This window comes from Schistocerca nitens, chromosome 3, assembly GCF_023898315.1.
Source record: "Schistocerca nitens isolate TAMUIC-IGC-003100 chromosome 3, iqSchNite1.1, whole genome shotgun sequence".
Lineage (NCBI taxonomy): Eukaryota > Metazoa > Arthropoda > Insecta > Orthoptera > Acrididae > Schistocerca > Schistocerca nitens.
In genome coordinates this window covers 606641862-606661408 of record NC_064616.1, presented here as the reverse complement: position 1 = coordinate 606661408, position 19547 = coordinate 606641862, and the positions used below count along the sequence as shown (strand labels likewise).

Genomic DNA, 19547 nt, shown 5'->3' with positions numbered 1-19547 from the left:
ATTGCACAAAGCGAGACATCATTTGGCATTTACCGGCGTGATGTGTGGCTTATGAGCAGCCATTCAAAGTTTTCTCACCTCCCACCTAACTGTCATAGTACTTTCAGTGGATCCTGATGCAGTGTTGGAATTCCTGTGTGATGGTCTGGATAGATGTGTGCCTGTTACACGTTACGACCCTCTTCAACCGTCAGCGGTCTCTGCCAATCAACAGTCCTGATTGGCCTGTATGCTTTTGTGCTATACGTGTCCCTTTACATTTCCACTTCACTATCACATCGGAAACAGTGGACCTAGGGATGTTTAGGAGTTTGGAAATCTCGCATACAGATTTATGGCACAAGTGACACCCAATCACCTGCCCACATTCGAAGTCCATGAGTTCTACGGAGTGCCCCATTCTGCTCTCTCACGATGTCTAATGACTACTGAGGTCACTGATATGGAGTACCTGGCAGTAGGTGGCAGCATAATGCACTTAATGTGAAAATCACTTGTTTTTGGGGGTGTCCGGATACTTTTGATCACATAGTGTATACTTCCCTTGCGTCATGTGCCTACAACACCACCAGGTGGTATTCAGTCTCGCAGTGATCAGTTGTTTGGCTCATCAGTGTAGTTCAGGATGTCATATGGCTAACATGTCAACAGCTGTTATTATCCATTGGTGTGACATTCGAGTGCAGAATGGAAAATACATGTGATATCAGCATGTATGGTTACAGCTAGATCATAGCTGTATCAATTGGGAACTTCAACTCAGAGGTTGTGCACTGTTCACCACACGTCTCAGGACACTGGCAGCAACATGGATGAAGAATATTGCCGTTGGGCATTGAAAGCATGGAGAAAAGTTGCCTTCACTGTTGAATCACGACTGAACTTTATTAGTCACAAAAAAACTTTCAACAACCTTTGTCAGTTACTTTATGTTTAAATCCTTTATGTTCATTTCCTGTAGCTCACGATCCACCTGGGGACATTTCAATCTGTTGTTGTCCACAGTAGAACATGTAGTTGCTGGTCACCGTATTTTCTTCTTCTTTCATTACAAGTTGGGACCACATTTAAGTCACAAAGTTAGTGTTTTACTTCCTCCAATTATCCATCAAATGTTCATGTTTTTCTTCCTTCTCCTAATCTATCAATTTTCTTCCCAGTCTTTTTTAAACTGTTTTTCCATTGAATGTTGCACACCTCTTGATTTGGTTTGATTTATGCAGAGAGATAAAAACAACATTAGTCTTAGCCCAATGTTGCCTGCACCAAAACTGAGTTTTGTGTGGTTTCACTTCCTGTGATTCTAGTAAAGCCAACTGGTACCCTTAATTAGTAGTAGGAGACCTTTTACTAGTTCCTTATTAGACATGATTTCTTCAGGCTTGACTGACCCAAATATCCTGCATGGTTTGCCCTTTAGAGTTTAGAATTGGGAGATTAGATGTGTAATAATTTCATCCTCCTCACCACATAGTCTACACTTAACGGCTTATTGCTTTATACTTATCATCTGTATGTGCATCTTAAAGTTCCTATGGCCACTGATGAGTCTTACCATGATTTTGATCTGTTTCCTGTTAAAGTTCAGGATTACAGAACTTCTCTTGAAACATAGCTTTGGCATCATTTGCTTGCCATGTTTTTGTTTTGTACCATAGTCCAATATTCTAGATGATTCCTCCTGATCCAGTTTTGTAGTTTTGGTCTTACCTTCTCCTTAGTGACTGTTAGGCCAGGTTCCGGTTCAGTAAATGGAGTCATCAAGCCTGTCCTGGCCAGTCTGTCAGCAGGGACTCACAGCAGGTTAACCCTGTTGCTTTCCCCTAGTCTTCCAAGTGCTTCATGGCATTCTGCAATGACCTTTGGCCCTGTTGCAGGGACTGATAGAGATTTCATAACTACTTAGCTCACTGAATGAATGTAGATGCTACCTCTTAATTTTGTTTCAATGTTTTTGCTTGTCTTTAATTTTTTGCTTGTTTATGTCTGTTTGTTCTAGGTTTAGATTCACTTTCCTAAGCCAGTTGTGTTTGCCTGTTAGTTTTCAAAATACTGTATAAGTTTTATTGTGACTCTCCTAGGCCTTATTCTTTGGTTGCACTCAAATTGGACTTGGAACCAACAGCTGGATGAATCCCAAAGTAGGAAGCTCTGACAAATTAAATGAGGCATGGAATATATGTTGATAAGACAGTTTAGACACCATAGGAGGAAGAGTGTTCATTGCTATCAACAAAAGTAATATGTCTTTGAAGGTTGGAATTGAGTCTGACTGAATTTGTCTGGAGACCAGTAATCATCCTAAGTGAACTTAAGTCAGTAATCAGAGGTTTTTACTGGCCGTAAAAATAGTAGAATCATCCAAATAAAATCTAATATCAGTAGTGTGGAAATACCAATCATGCAATATTAGTCGGAGGAGAATTTAACCTACTTAGTATACATTGGAACATCTATGGGTACACTACAGGTGGTATGGACAGACAATCAGGCAAAGTAGTTCTGGAGGCACTTTTCAAGAACTTTCTTGAGCAGCTAGTTCAGCAACCTAAATGCAATGGAAAATTTAGATCTTGTAGCTACAAACAGGCTTGACCTTATTAATAGGGTCACTACAGAAACAGGCATTAGTGAATTTAATGTCATTGTAGTGACAATGGTTTGTACCGGAAAGAGCAGATAAGTAGTTTTTGGCATCCTACTTACAAGGGGACCACAAGGCAGTCTGATATTTTTTTTTTTTTTTTTTTTTTCAATGATAGGTGAAGTTCAGAACTCAGATATTAGTCTCCATAGTCTCCAAAAATAGTTTGATGCAACTTTCAAAAATTCTCGAGAAAATTGTCTTTAGAGCTTATTGACCATCATAAGTATGCTAAAAAGCAAGGTTGATTTTTCTCAACAGGCCAAGGTGCATTGTGGTAGAATGCTTTCCTGCCAAGTGGAGGTTCTACGTTTGATTTCTGTCTGATGCAAATTTTTAAAACAGATATCTAATTGCTATTTTTTATGAAAAATGCACATCATCTTATTTCTGATTACGTATTTTCATTGCAAGTATAAATTCTTAATTAATGATGTTTTATAAAAGGTTGTTTAAATTTTAAAAAATTACAAATTAAATTCTTTTTCATCCTTATTTATTTTATTCTTAAGGGAAATGTTCATGAAACATACACCTCTGTTTAAAAGTTTGCCAGTGTTGGGAACTGAACCTATGCCACACCCATGTTAGGTGAGCATTCTACCACACAGCCTGTCAAGAAAAATCGTCCTTGCTTTAGCATATTGATGATGGTCAGAAACTTCAAAGTCAATTTTCTAAAGGAATTTTGAGAGTTGCATTGAACTGCTTGTGATGGTTGATGTTTGTCCTGAACTTCATGTACCATAAATATTTAAAAAAAAACAAAAACAAAAAATCCTGTTGCCACATGGTCTCCTTGTTATACTGTGAATGGACATCATTTAGTTCCAATATGATAGACATGGAGGAATTATGCACAAAGTTTGAACTGATTGTATATCCTGGTGGAGAAGTATGTGCTAAGTAAATCAGTTAAGGATGGAAAATACCTAGCGTGGTTTAATACTGAGGAAGCATATTAGTAGAGATTTGTGCATCTATACAAAGATCAATGTGCAAAGCATATGACAACTGTGGCCATCATATGTTAGCGAAAGAGGTGGCCGTGGCATTAGTCTTAATTTTGTGATTTTGTCAGTAATTTTTTCTACATGATTGTATATTTTTGTTTTCTGATTAAGTTAAACATTTATAATGTTGTTTTAATTCCCAATATATTTCTCACATTTCTTTCCTTTCTCCTGAGTTCTTCATTTTCTTTTATTTGGTGTAAAATTAATGTTTTTTCCCTCTCAGTTAGGCTGGATTATTTCTCCTAGATACTTAAGTTTATCTCTGCTTCTGATATTTTCATACACTGTCCCTAATTTAATTTTGATTTTTGGTGTGGTGGAAGGGTTTTTTGCCCTACATTATCAGTCTTCTATCATTTAGTTGCTTTAATTTGCTTAATTCTGCATTATTGATGTATGTTTGGCAAATGTAAGTCAAAGTTAATTTAGCAGGAACACAGGTATTTAGGTACTCTATAAAGTATTTTAAGTCTGAGAAATTTTTACATTACATCTGTAAGATATTATTCCGTTCATATGTTATGAACCATCCATTTTTACAATATTTTATTTTTGCCACTAGAAGTATATTTTGGATATGCACAACATTCATTGTCCAAGATTTTTTAAAATAGGTTAATTGTTTTTTCATAGCTGTGTGAAATAATAAGTAGCTCTTGATTGGTCATAACTCCATGATTAAAATCATGTTTTTCTGTTTTATGAAACAAGTCAATGCTGGAGTAACTGCATATGCCTCTAATGTCAGTCAGCAAAAGGCATTGTCTCTTTCTTTAGTTTTTCTTGTGTATATATTTTACAGTTACTCATGATGAAAATCAATGTTTCCTCTCAACTGATGAACTGTACACTCTTTATGCGGGTAACTGTGAAAGTGCTGAGAAAGTAATCCCAATCTTTCCCTCTTGTCTCAAAATAATGTCAATAGAGTTGTAACCTCTCGTATAACTGACTACAGGCTTTCCAGGACTATTTTGTCCATGCTGGATTTAGCAGCTGCTGTATACTATGCACAAATTATAAACCGACAGTTACTTCTTTGTATAGACACAGTGTAACTGTAACCTTTTCCATGTTTCTGAAGGAATAATACATAGTCATACATACACAGCCATCTACAGGGTTTCATTGATGCCCAAATATGGTTTCTTCTGTTTTTGGGCAGGAGAAACCACATTTGGACTGCTTCTTTGGGGAAGACACATTTGAGCGTATTACGAGGTGCATTCAAGTTCTAAGGCCTCCGATTTTTTTTCTCCGGACTGGAAAGAGATAGAAACATGCGCATTGTTTTAAAATGAGGCCGCATTCATTGTCAATAAGTCCCAGAGATGGCAGCACCGTAGGGCAGATGGAATTTTACCGCCAGCGGCGAGAATGAGAACTGTTTTAAATACTTAAAATGGCGACGTTTTCCTTACTTGAACAGCGTGAAATCATTCGTTTTCTGAATTTGCGTGGTGTGAAACCAATTGAAATTCATCGACAGTTGAAGGAGACATGTGGTGATGGAGTTATGGATGTGTCGAAAGTGCGTTCGTGGGTGCGACAGTTTATGAAGGCAGAACATCGTGTGACAACAAACCGAAACAACCTCGGGCTCGCATAAGCCGGTCTGACAACATGATCGAGAAAGTGGAGACAATTGTTTTGGGGGATCGCCAAATGACTGTTGGACAGATCGCCTCCAGAGTTGGCATTTCTGTGGGCTCTGTGCACACAATCCTGCATGACGACCTGAAAATGCGAAAAGTGTCATCCAGGTGGGTGCCACGATTGTTGACGGACGACCACACGGCTGCCCGTGTGGCATGTTGCCGAGCAATGTTGATGCTCAACGACAGCATGAGTGGGACTTTCTTTTCGTCGGTTGTGGCAATGGATGAGACGTAGATGCCATTTTTTAATCCAGAAACAAAGCGCCAGTCAGCTCAATGGAAGCACACAGATTCACCGCCACCAAAAAAATTTCGGGTAACCGCCAGTGCTGAAAAAATGATGGTGTCCATGTTCTGGGACAGAGAGGGCGTAATCCTTACCCATTGCGTTCCAAAGGGCACTACGGTAACAGGTGCATCCTACGAAAATGTTTTGAAGAACAAATTCCTTCCTGCACTGCAACAAAAACGTCCGGGACGGGCTGCGCATGTGCTTTTTCACCAAGACAACGCACCCGCACATCAAGCTAACGTTACGCAACAATTTCTTCGTGATAACAACTTTGAAATGATTCCTCATGCTCGCTACTCACCTGAACTGGCTTCTAGTGACTTTTGGCTTTTTCCAACAATGAGAGAAACTCTCCGTGGCCTCACATTCACCAGCCGTGCTGCTATTGCCTCAGCGATTTTCCAGTGGTCAAAACAGACTCCTAAAGAAGCCTTTGCCGCTGCCATGGAATCATGGTGTCAGCGTTGTGAAAAATGTGTACATCTGCAGGGCGATTACGTCGAGAAGTAATGCCAGTTTCATCGATTTCGGGTGAGTAGTTAATTAGAACAAAAATCGGAGGTCTTAGGACTTGAATGCACCTCGTAGTTTGCATGTAATTTTCTGCCTTCTTCATGCACGCGCGCACACACACACACACACACACACACACACACACACACACACACACACACACACACACACACAGAGAGAGAAAGAGAGAGAGAGAGAGAGAGAGAGAGAGAGAGAGAGAGAGAGAGAGAGAACCCTGCTGTTACTCCTCCCACTCCCTACACTTTTTCACATTTCTTCAGACAAGAAAACAGAATTGTATGAGTAGATTTATATATTTATGGTAAAGGAGTGGTATGCTGGAATGTAAATAACACAGGCCAACGATGGAAAAACTTTTTTGCTGAAAAGACCTTATTCTTCTGTTTTTAGGGCGGGAAATCCAAATATGATACTTAAAAAACTGTATCACCCACCATTTTTTCACATTTTGCAGTTAAATTTATTAAATTAAGCGATTTTTAAAGAATTTAACAGCTTTTATGTAGTTAAAATAATTTAAAAAGGGGGTGTAATGAATGTAAATAGAGTTGGTAGCTCTGCTGAAAAACATTTGCTGGCAAAAAAAGGTCAATTCTATTTTTGTGTTAACAGATGGTGTTTTGTTTACTGTCCACCTAACCTCACTTTTCCGTTCCCTGTACATGAGTTCAGTACAGTGTCTAATCATGGTTGTAAAAACTATGCTTACTGTTTTGTTATATTTGTGGTGAATTTGTGATTAAAAAACACCAAAGAAACATTACAGACTTTGTGAAAAAGGTTTATCAATCATACTTTGAATCTAAACTTGATGATCAAGGTAAATCTTGGTTGCCACATGAGGCATGTTATGTGTGTGTTGAAGATCTTAGAAAATGGTCCAAAAAGGAGAAAAAAACCTTTAGATTTGCTGTTCCTATGATATGAAGTGAGCCAAGAAATCATTCTGATGATTGCTACTTTTGCAGTGTTGATATTAATGGTCATAATTCGAAAAACAAGAAGGTAATAAGCTACCCTAACCTTCCATCCCCAGTAGATTTGCTGACTCCTGAACCACCAGAAGATTTAAATTCTATACCAACAGAAAGATTTTCTGATGTACAATGTGATTTAGATGAACCAGTTGATGGTGAATTCCGTTGTAATACAGAAAGTCTAGAGCCCAAATTGTTTACTCAGACCGAACTTAACAATTTGGTTAGGGATCTGGGCTTAACGAAAGAAAAAGCTGAATTGCTTGGCTCTAGATTAAAAGAAAAGAACTTATTGGCAGTTGGAACCAGCATATACATGTACAGAAAAAGAGAGCAGCAATTTTCCAAGTTTTTTTCAACAAGAATGTGATTTAATGCACTGCCCAGACATTCCTGGTCTGATGAATGAATTTGGTATTGAATACAAAAAGGAAGACTGGAGGCTAGTTTAAAGGCTGTTTTATTACACAATGGTAACACGTATCCATCTGTACTTATTGGACATTCTGTACATATGAAGGAATGCTATGAAAACCTAGAAATAGTGCTAAATAAAGTAGGTTATTCTGCTCATGGTTGGATGATATGTGGTGATCTAAAAGTAACATGCGTGCTACTTGGTCAGCAAGGTGGCTTAACCAAATTTCCATGTTTCTTGTGTGAATGGCACAGTAGGGCTAGGGAACAACACTGGTGCAGAAAGAACTGGCGTGTAAGGGAGTCTTCAAAACCTGATGAGAACAACATTCTACGCAAAAACCTTGTAGATCCAAAAACCATACTCCTACTACCTCTACATATAAAGTTAGGGCTATTGAAACAGTTTGTAAAGGCTTTGCCTAAAGATGGACCATGTTTTAAGTATCTCTGCCAAAAGTTTCCACACTTTTCAGAAGCTAAACCAAAAGAAGGCATCTTTGTCGGACCTGACATTAGAAAATTGATGTTTGATGTTAACTTTGAATCCACAATGACGTTAAATGAGAAAGAAGCATGGGTATCATTCAAGCAAGTCATTACAAAGTTCTTAGGACATCAAAAAGGCCCAGAATATGTTTCTATTGTAGCTACAATGTTAAAGAAGTTTAAAACTTTAGGATGTTTAATGAGTCTGAAAGTTCACATTTTGAACAGTCACCCTGATTACTTCCCAGACAATATGGGATATGTTAGTGAGGAGGAAGGAGAGCATTTTCACAAGGACATTAAAGTGATGGAAAAACGCTACCAAGGCCGCTGGAACACCAACATGATGGGGGACTACTGTTGGTCACTTCACCGAGAAGTTCAGCAAGCGACTCATCGTAGAAAAATCTACACAAGAAGCTTCGAAGAAAAAAGAGAAAGAAAATACAAACCAATTCCAGCTAACAAGTGAAACCTCTATTAACACATATCATTGTTTTAAGTAGCTTACTGTAAATACGAACCATGCTTATGTTGTAACAAAGCTTTTCATTAATTTCCCTGTTTACTGTATAGCATAGGATTTTTATACTATATAGTAAAAAGCATATTGCTCGAAAACTATGGGTGATTCAAAAAAACTAAGGCTAGATTTGGATTCAGCTTATAAAAATCTATAAAGATCAGCTATCAATGTAAAACAAGTTTTAAAAAAAAATCATTGGCCTGTGTAATTTAAGGAGAAAAGTTACCAACTCACTGAATAGTAGAGGAAATGAGTCACTGAAAGGCACATAAATGAGACTGAGGACTTTGCTAGCTTTTGTAGGAATCCTATTTGAGAGCTATTCAGTGCCTGCAACCCCCCCCCCCCCCTCCCAACCACACTCACACACACTCCCTTGTATAGCAACATTTTCCTAGCTGACTACATTGTTCTGGCGTACCTGCCTGACAAGTGAAGAGTTGTGTAGGGTGGAGTGAGTGAGAGGCGAAAGGAGCCAGGGTACGAGAGGGAGGGAGGGAGGGATGGCTGAAGGAGCAGCAGGTGTACAATGGCACCAATAGGCTAATTGTGGCTGCAGGCACAGGTAATTTTGCCCAGTGCACGACAGTGTGTACAGGTGGCATGGGAGGCAGTTATAGAACAGAGAAAGGGGAAACTGCAGGGAATGGAGTGTGGGTGCAGGATGATGAAGTTAGCATCCAGAGGCAGGGTTGGAGATGGGTGCAAGTGGGGGCTAGTAGAAATTGAGACCTGGAAGATTACAGGATTGGTGGACACTTCCTGTCTGCATAACTCGAATAAGCTGGTATGGGGAGGGGAACGGAGGATACGAATTACTTGGGTTATGAGGTACCTACTGAAATTGAGCATATATTCTGCTTGACATGTTCTGCCTCTGCCTCTGAAAGCTATCAAAGTTCTCATTCTTATTTATGTGCATTTTGATTATTTCACATCTCTACTATTTGGTAAGTTATTATCTTTAGATTTACATAATTGTACTTTGAATTACATCTATCCCAGTGGACTGGAAAAATGGTAGCAAATAAAGTGTCACAAGCGTACTTCTCTCTTAAGTTTAAGTCAAATTTGATGTATGTACAGCTTTTAAAGCCAATGTAGCTTGTATGAAGTACAGTATTAAAATAAAATATATATTGCTATTTTGTTGCTGTTGCCAGGTTATATGTGAAGATATACAGCCAGAAATTGACCTAAAGTGCAAGGAGAAAGTTACTGACTCGGACTCTGAGTCTCAGAGTGACATGGAACCACTGATAGAAAATAAAGCATTTCCACAACAGAGGTTTAGTCCTGTCTCTGGGATAAAATCAAATTCTGGTGAGGTGACCTGCAGGCCAAAACCAATTAAAGCGAGGTAATGATATTTCTGTTCGTAACTAGGAACTAAGTTTAATATTCAGTGGTAAATTTATTACTTGCTTTGTGTCGTACAGGTGACGTAAGTTGAATTTTCACTGCTGCTCTCTTTATTACTGTAGCCTTGTGCATTTTTCTTAAGCATGTGAGGTATTATTATTTTTGTGTGGCATTTCTTTCACCTAAAGTGTACTGAATGTGTTTTTCTCATCACCTACCCCATTAATGAAAAAAATCTTGTGATCAGAAGGTAGTTACATCTTTAAAATCTACTTCTTTTTCAATGTGATTCATGTCGTTTTGTTGTATAAGAGGTAAAAACCTTTTATCAGTCCTCAAATAACCTCTGTTCTCCACGAGAGAGAGAGAGAGAGAGAGAGAGAGAGAGCGAGAGCGAGAGCGAGCAGGAGAAGGGTGTGTGTGTGTGTGTGTGTGTGTGTGTGTGTGTGTGTGTGTGTGTGTGTATTTGAAACTGCTGATTACATTTTGTGAATCCCATGGTGAGACACTGTGTATGGAATGTGGATAAGGATGTACATTTCAATTAAATGCAGTTTAATAAAATCCTTTTAATGTGGTGCTGGTTTTGATCATATTTTGAAGAGAAATGTTAGTTTCAAGAATTTTTGTGAAAATACTAATGAACAGAAAATTCCACAGTTCACTCTTAAATTTCACTATACTACCGTCTGACTTGTAGTTTAATCCAGATGTATTTACTTGGCACTTTTCTGTAGTGTTGAACCTGTGGGGCGGCGAGTAAGAATTCTGGGAAATATGATTGCAGTACAAAATGTTTGTTTGTTGAGTCAGCTTCTGGCTATTAGAATGTTGTTAAAGCTGTCTTTCGCCGTTCTCAACACTGGCTCTCTATTTACGTGTTAGCCCCCAGAAAGCGATTTAACAAAACGTGAAGCTTGTAAAAAGAGTTCCTAGTGCCCACTTCACCTGAGAAATCTATTATAGCTGCAGCTTGTAGCTCTGAGGAATCAGGAGATTGTCCGGAATTCATAATCAAACACGATTTTTCAAAATAGTTGAGTATATTCTCAAATTCACAAAATGAAAAACACTAATATCCCTACAACCTAACTAACAGAGCAGTTCAGAGTCTAATGCGCTGATGCAACTATAAATGTCCGAATTAAATGTTAAAAAGAATGCTCGCCATAATTTGATGAGAGTATTTCATCAAACGCCACGCTAAATTATTGGTAGAATGTCTGTCCCGCGACGGCACGTGAAAATACGACAATACGCAAACTGAAGCTAGAAAATGAAAATCACTTGACATGATTTCATGGTTACGAGCATCTCGAGTCACTGAATACGGCACCCGAGGCTGTTAGTAGCAGTGATACCGACGCGGCGCGACTGCCGACACAGATGGCGTGTCATTCAGCGTCTGGAGAGAACTGGGGCTTGCTTCCTCGCGCCGCGCTCTTTTATATAAAGCCGTGGTGCGGATGGCTGAGGGAACGCCTGATCAAATCGGCTGTCCCGACTAGCCGCTGTGCTAGTAACGCACCACTTCAAGTCACATAATAAATTATAGCTTCTCTTGCTGATGGCCGAATAAGCTCTTAATTTAACTGTGCATTCAGCACGCAGGTAAGTATTGATAATAAAATTTTGACGTGGCTAAGTTAGGTATTGTGGGCGAGAGAATTAATTTAATTGCACTGCACGCAGCAGATGAGCTCTGAACTGTCCCTTTTGAGATCCGCTATCGCTATAATTTTATAGGTATTCAAACGAAACTTTTCACATCTTCATAGTCATAGCGGACCTCCAACCTATTTAAATCTAAACATCCTAGCCTTAATTACTAGCCTACATAATCTATCTTGCTTCCTTCAGTTTTGAGACGAAAACCAGAAAATCGTGAATCTCCACTAAAATCTTAATTTGTGAAATCCAAAGTACAGTTTTTATTAAATCATTACGAAAGATGAATCTAAATATAAATTTTGAAGTCTCTAGCTCTTTTCTGTTGCGCCAATGATTTTTACAGAAAAACGTCCAAATTACGAAAATGGCTTAAGTTTTCGAACTGATATTTAACACACATTAATTTAGTCTTATTCCTGACCTACTAGAAAAGTTTTAGGTCATTTGCTTGATTTTTAAGGTATTGCGCAACATTTATTACGTCAGAGCTGGTTACAGCAGACTGGCTGGCACACAATGGAAACTGATGTGAATTTACTACAGCGTGAGTAGGCTGCTTCCCTACAAACCCATGAAATCATTGTAGAGAATGTAGGGAACAAGGCATACTGATAAGTATATATCATAAAACAGTAGTCAAAACACTATTTTCGTAAATAGCTAAAAAATAATTCTGTAAATTAGGGAATGAGAACACAGAGGAAAAGTGGATTTGTTCAGTTTTAAAACAAATAATGTGTACTGCCAATTTAACTGATTTAAAGCATTTCATTAAATATAAAGGTACGTTTACACTGGGATACATGTATCGCGACACGTATGAGCGACATGTCAATTTGACATGTCGCGATACATCACCTCATACAAGAATTCACGGAACTTGTATGTGGACCCTCGAGCTCATACATGTCACGTATACATTTTGTATATCGCTTTTTGGCCATATACGCGACATGTATGAGCGACATTTGAAGAACTCGCGCATGCACAGTACTATCATTTCCTGTCGTCTTGTCGACTGCCGCTTATTTCGACGATTAGCGCATGCGTAGTACCAGGCTCTTTGGCGGCTGTTTGAGTTTTGAAGGTGCCGACTGTCGTTTCGACGTTAATATATCTGCATAGAATATCAAAAAGTGCCATATGCAACATTATTCTTCGTGTTTGCGAGGCCATTGTGCAAGTTTTATCCCAAGAAGTGAAGGTAAAAGTATTATATATATATATCAGAGTATGTAATACATTATATAATTTTTTCATGCATCTGGCACGTATATCAATGTTTTGCTATTATTCCGGCGGCCTCGCGTGATAATGTTGACAACGGATGCCGAAAATCGTGTGTGAAACGTTGGCATTAGCAATCGCGCGACAATGCAAATGTTTTGTCATGAAATCTTCGTTTTACGAGGAATCCCCAATGGCTAAAAAACGGAGTGTTACTGCCAACTGATCCTCTGGTGGAATCGCTTCCCGAAAGTTTGTGTTGGTTTTGGACACAAGAGGAGCCACCAGTGATAACAAACCGCGGAAATACTCCATACTCATCCTAACATAATTTCTAAAATATGCGCCATCCTCTAGCGTTAATTCGCGAGAAACTCTCTGTGCCACCATCTACGCTTCGTCCGCCTTTTCTTCCTATCATCTTCCAAAAGAGCAAGTGTATCAGCACATAAAAATGTGAAATCTTCCAAATCGTCGTCGGAAGCTATCGCACAATGATACATATCAACCAGTGTAAACGCACGCTCATACATGTATGAGGTTGATACTTGTCAACTCATACAAGTCGCGATACATGTCGCAAAGTCGCATATACATGTATCTCATACATGTGCCGATACAAATCGCAGTGTAAATGCACCTTAAGATGTGGTTTTCCACTTCAGGTTTTGATCTACCTGTACCCCTAAAAGCTAAATATTTTGTATTTTCCATATTTCATTCTTTGAATAGGTCATATTGATAGGGTCTGGCAGTCTACGGGAAGTGCTCAACTGTACGCATAAGGCATTTAAAGAAATTTCATTTGTCTTAGACCATCTGTTGATATTTCCATATATTTCATTAGCTGTACTTTCAGTAAGAGGATTACTACCAGTTGTTTCTATATTTGTATCATCATCTAGCAAGGTTCAGGATGATTGGTGTAATTAGGTATCTGGCTACAGGTTGCGGTGCAATTTGATTAGCAGGGCAGCAGGTTCATGGAGCCAGATGGCTATCCACTGATAATAGTAGAAGATTTGTTTATTTATTCCATCTGGTACAGTGGTTGAGTCATTGCAGTCAGTGACCAGGGTCAGGTGCTGGGCCTTTGGAGTGTGTAGAGGGTGCTGGACTCAGCACATGGCCTTTGATGACACAAGTCACCTCCCAGGGCTAAGTAGGCTATGGTGGCGGTAGAGTCATGCCACCACCACTCTGGCAGGTAAAGGAGTGCAGCACCACAGCCCAGACAGAGGCGGCAGGCAGCTATACTGACCTCTGCAGAAGTCGACTGTCGGCCAGTGGAAACATGCATTTCAGTACAGGAAACATGCGAGCATGCAGTGATGAACCCATGACCCCAGCATAGGCTGCAGTGGCAGTGTGCTCGCACGAGGCAAGCCAGCAGAAGCAGTGTGTACCCACACAAGGCAAGCGACAGCTCAGCAGCTAGTCAAGCCCAGGTGGGAACCATGGGTACCCAAGTAGGCATCCTGCAGACTATAAAAATCAGCTAACAGGTAGGCCACCAGCTGGAAGACCCCATTTCAGTTCTTGGTGACATCTGGACTTGGACACAGCTCATAGCTCCACAGCTGATGGAATCAGCATCTAGTATAACAGACCAGATAACCCACTTCAGCTCAGTGACTGTTGTGGAGTAATTCTCGCAGCTGGCTGCAGGCAGAGACAGGCATTGCAGAACTGAAATGGATGGCGTGGATAATGGCTCATCTCATCCCTGTTTCGACAAGACATCATTTTGCATCACATAGTCTACAGTAGAACTGCAGTGCAGGGTTTGGTCATACGGTGGCTGGCTTCCATATTTTCACTGTGTCAGCAGCGTTACAGCACTGGCTGCATTGTCAAGCGTCGAACGTGTGGTAATTTTCACTACTACACACATAAAAATTGCATCACCTTGGTTCCGGAACCTGTACAGAAAATTGGAATAGAGATTAACATAACATCATTCCCGCCCTTTTTATTGCTCATGAAAACCACACATTGCATGTTGTACCACCATACAGAGAGACCTTCAGAGGTGGTGGCCCAGATTGCTGTACACACCGGCACCTCTAATACCCAGTAGCACATTCTCTTGCATTGATGCATGCCTGTATTCATCATGACATACTATCCACAAGTTCATCAAGGCAATGTTGATTCATACTGACACACTCCTCAATGGCGATTCAGCATAGATCCCTCAGAGTGGTTGGTGGGTTACGTCATCCATAAACAGCCCTTTTCAATCTATCCCAGGCATGTTCGATAGGGTTCATGTCTGGAGAATATGCTGGCCACTCTAGTCGAGTGATGTCGTTATCCTGAAGGAAGTCATTCACAAGATGTGCACGATGTGGGCATGAATTGTCGTCTGTGAAGACGAATGCCCGGTCAATATGCTGCTGATATGGTTACACTATCGGTCGGAGGATGACATTCACGTATCATACAGCCATTACAGTGCCTTCCATGACCACCAGTGGCGTACGTCGGTCCCACATAATACCATCCCAAAACAGCAGGGAACCTCCACCTTGCTGCACTCACTGGACAGTGTGTCTAAGGCGTTCAGCATGACCGGGTTGCCTCCAAACACGTCTAAGACAATTGTCTGGTTGAAGGCATATGCGACACTCATCGAGGAAGAGAACATGATGCCAATCCTAAGCGGTCCATTCAGCATGTTGTTAGGCCCATTTGTACCGCACTGCATGGTGTCACGGTTGCAAAGATGGACCTCACAAAGTAACAATGCAGACACAATTGAACTGCAGTATTGACCGTCTAGGCATGGTTGAACTACAGACAACACGAGCCGTGTACCTCCATCCTGTTGGAATAACTGGAACTAATCGGTTGTCGGACCCCCTCCGTCTAATAGGCACTGCTCATGCATGGTTGTTTACATCTTTTGGTGGGTTTAGTGACATCTAGGAACAGCCAAAGGGAGTGTGTCTGTGATACAATATCCACAGCCGACGTCTATCTTCAGGAGTTCTGGGAACTGGGGTGATGCAAAACTGTTTTGGTGTGTGTATATGGCACGACAGTGATTCTTGTTGCATCACCACAGCCCACTTGTAATTTCTTGAATAAGAAAACCTTTTCGGCTGCTGTTGGCCTCGCCAGCCTGCATAGGTTTCAACCGTCAAGAAAAGAGGCTCAGTGTTGCAATAATGATAAAAAATGCCAAATTCACATCCCATGACAGTGCAGTTGGGAGATGGTTTATGTTAAGTACTCTGAGTTTCACAACTAAAAATAGTAATTTGCTCTTAAGTAAAACCAAAACATTAACCAAAATAAATTCGCTCTGATTGAAAGTGCAAATCTTTGAAATCAAAATTTGCTGCTGGGGAACATTCAACACTATGTGACTACACCTCACGCATTTTGACATGCTGCTCACTTGATGATTGAGACGTTGCTCTTTAAGTTTGTCCCATTCTCCGCTGGTGGTGCTCCTCAAATAATGCAGTGTTTAAAGAGGATTCTTGTGTCAGCATATCCCTCAAGCCCTATTCCATTGGTTGGAGTCCTGTTGCCTTGAGGAAGGTGTTCACGAGGTCACTGTACTGTGTTTGTGTGTTATTGTCTTGAAAGACAAATCTTATAATTGAAATGTTGAATGTAGAGTTAGTAGGTTGTACAGTCTGGTCCTGATACTGTACAGCCCTCATATTACCCTTGATAGGGATGAGAGGCTTTTGACATCTGTTCCATCTGTTCACGATACTGACACAAAATATGACTGACCACCTCCCTACTGTACCTATAGGACTGTGTGCCTGAGATGTGCATTGTTATCAGGCGGCCTCCACTCTCTTCTGTGACAATTGATTTGATTTTGACAGTGAAGCTAAAACAGCTTTTGTCTAACACACCACTGCGCGCACCGAAACAGAGTTTACTGTGTGGTATCATCGCTCCCTGTATATCTAGTAAAGCCAACCAATGCCCTTAAATAGTACAAGAAGTCCCTTTACCAGTTTTTTGTTAGACATAGTTTCTTCAGGTCTAGTTGTCCTGTAGATTCTATATCTTTTACTCTCCAATGTCATGAATTCGAAGATTAGGTGTGATGCAGTTTCTTCACCCTCATTTGAAATTCATGTGGCCGGTCATCAGTCCAGTCATGAGTATGACCTCTTTTCTGTTCAATCCCAGGATTACAGAGCTTCTTTTAAAACACGGTTTAGGCATCATTACCTTACCATGTTTTTGTTTATGAACCTTGGTACAATATTCTGCATGCTGTTTCCTAAGCCAGTTCTGTAGTTCTAGTTTGATCATAACATTGGTGATTGTCAGGACAGGTTCTAATCCAATAAATGGTGTTGTTGCCCCCATTCTGGATAGTCTGTCAGTTTGTTCATTGCCACAAATCCTCTGAGTGGCCAGGAACGCACACAAACTTTACCCTATTGCTTCCTCCTAGCTCCAACAGAGCCCTGTGGCATTCTGCAACAATCTTAGATCTCGTTGCTGGGCTGTCTGAATAAATGTAGATGCTATGGTTCTTGTAGCACCTATGCATATTCTCCTCCACACATGCCCTGATTGCACCAATTTCAGCTTGGAATACTGAGGCTAGTTTTCCTAGAGAGATGATGCCCTCCAGTCTTGGCTGGGCCCTGTACACCCCTGCCCCAATGCCTTGGTCTGATTTCGACCCATTGGTGAACCAAACAGTGTCCCCCATACAGTGTCAAACTGTTTTTTCCCCACTGCTTCCAGCTTCCAATTGTTATATTGTATGGCTTGTTGAAGCAGTTAGGAGTTGTTATATAGTCGGCCGACATTTCCCCAGCCATTCCTATATCTACTTCACTCACTATCTTAGTGTGTGATTCTGGATATCCCAATGAGATCCAAGTCTGTATGCCCCAGCTGCTGCCTCTATCTTGACCCAAAGGTGTAGTGGAGGCATGTCCATCATGGCTTCCATCCCAGTGGTTGGTGTGCTGCTGATTCTGCCTGTTACGGCAAAACAGGCCAGTTTCAGCACCTTAGCAAGCTCCTTAGCTGCAACCCGCTGGTCTACCTTCTTCCACCACACTACGGCACCGTAGAAAATCCTAGGTCTAACCAACGTGGTGTATATGCTAGGCTAACCCAGAATAACCTGCATAGGATTCTTATGAGATTCTCTCCTGCCTTTTGCAGGAGAGCTGGAAAGATTCCGTCTGGCCCAGGTGACTTCAAAGGTTGGAATTTTATTGAAGTCCACACACTCCTTGGCTGATTCCCAGTCCTCTCTTCGAGTGCCTGAGAACCATTGTCTCTCTGGGATCACATTCTGGTCTGTGTTGTCCGGCAGAGCATATTGAGGAAAGTGAGTTTTGAGGAGCAGTTCCAGAGTCTCATGTGCTGTCGGTATATTTCCCATCCTCCTTCCTCAACGTACCTCCTAGATTGGTTGGTACTCTAGTGAGGATTCTGTGAAGTCTGGCTTCACCAGCTGTGCTCTCCATTTCCTCACAGAATGTCTGCTTTGCTTGTGTAATTGCAATGTTGTAGTTGACAAGGGCCTCACGAAATTTTGCCTGTTGTCCTTTGCGTCTCACAAGGTTAAACAGTCTTTTTACTTGTTTTCTTTGTGTTTCAAAGCTATTATTCCACCAAGGCATATTCCTATTTGTGCACTTCCTGGTGATTGTGCAGTTCCTGATATGAGGTCGCTATGGTGGTGGTAACAGCCTCTGCTACTTCCTCAGACTCTACTGGATCCCTTATCGAGGTTTTAATTTCCAATGAGCTTAAATCAAGGTCCCTCCTATATGTCTGCCAGTCTGTTTTCCTAGGATTCTTGTAGGTCATGGTCTGTCTGATTGCCATTTCAACCTTGAATTTAATGTACATGTGGTCCGATCAGGATGGCTCTAACACCACATGCCATTGTTTGACATAGCTGCCAATCATCATGGAACCAAAAGTTATTTCAGTTACTTCTTCCCTTCTGCTATTCCTGAATGTAGGTTTATTGTCCCTATACAGGACCTCCAAGTTGTTAGCTAAGAGAAATTCAAGAAGGTACTCACCTCTACTGTTGGTGTCCTTGCTACCCCACACTAGGTTGTGGGTAGGTTGTGGGCATTGGTGTCACATTCAACCAACAATTGGTCACCTTGCTGATAGCAGGCTTCTACTAGTCTCCTCACCTCCAAAGGAGAGGGAGAACTATCTTCGTAAAGGACGTATGCTGAGGCCAAAACAATTTCCCTCGTGATACCTTCCTCACGTTGCTGCATTTTGATTTTCACTAGGTCCATAGAGCAGAAATCCATCATTGGCATTAAAGAAATTCCATTTCTTACATAGATGCATGTTCTGGAGTTTCTTAGATTTCTGGCATAAATCAGCTTACCTCCAGTGCCACCGAGGCCCGATACGCCCCCTTTATATAAGTAGGGTTCTTGTATCAGGGCCACATCCATTTCCTGCCTCCCCGGGCAGTGGCTCAGAGCAGCAGAGGTCCCCCTTTATTGTGCTGCAGATTAATCTGCAGCACCTCCAGTCTCTGTCTGGCTGCCATAGTTGCCTTTGAGGTCTTTGATAACCCTGCTGGTGACCAGCGAGAACCCTGAAAACAATTTCAGGTCTTGTGCTCTCGCATCTCCTTCAGGGACTTCTCTCCAGCCTCCACCACCAGGGTTTGTCCTTCTGTTACAACCTTCTGGTTTATTACTCTCCAGTCCTCTGTCGAGACTTTTGAGTTCTGGACCCCTATTTTCCCG

At 40.9% G+C, this 19547-nt stretch overlaps 1 protein-coding gene across 1 annotated transcript in view; it reads left to right on the top strand.

Annotated features, from left to right (window-relative positions):
* LOC126248540 (uncharacterized) overlaps positions 1–19547 on the top strand; it is a 351785-nt gene that overhangs the window by 202695 nt on the left and 129543 nt on the right. The window contains exon 13 of the mRNA XM_049949599.1: positions 9717–9913. Coding sequence (XP_049805556.1) covers positions 9717–9913 — 197 coding nt within the window. The remainder of the gene's footprint in view (positions 1–9716; positions 9914–19547) is intronic.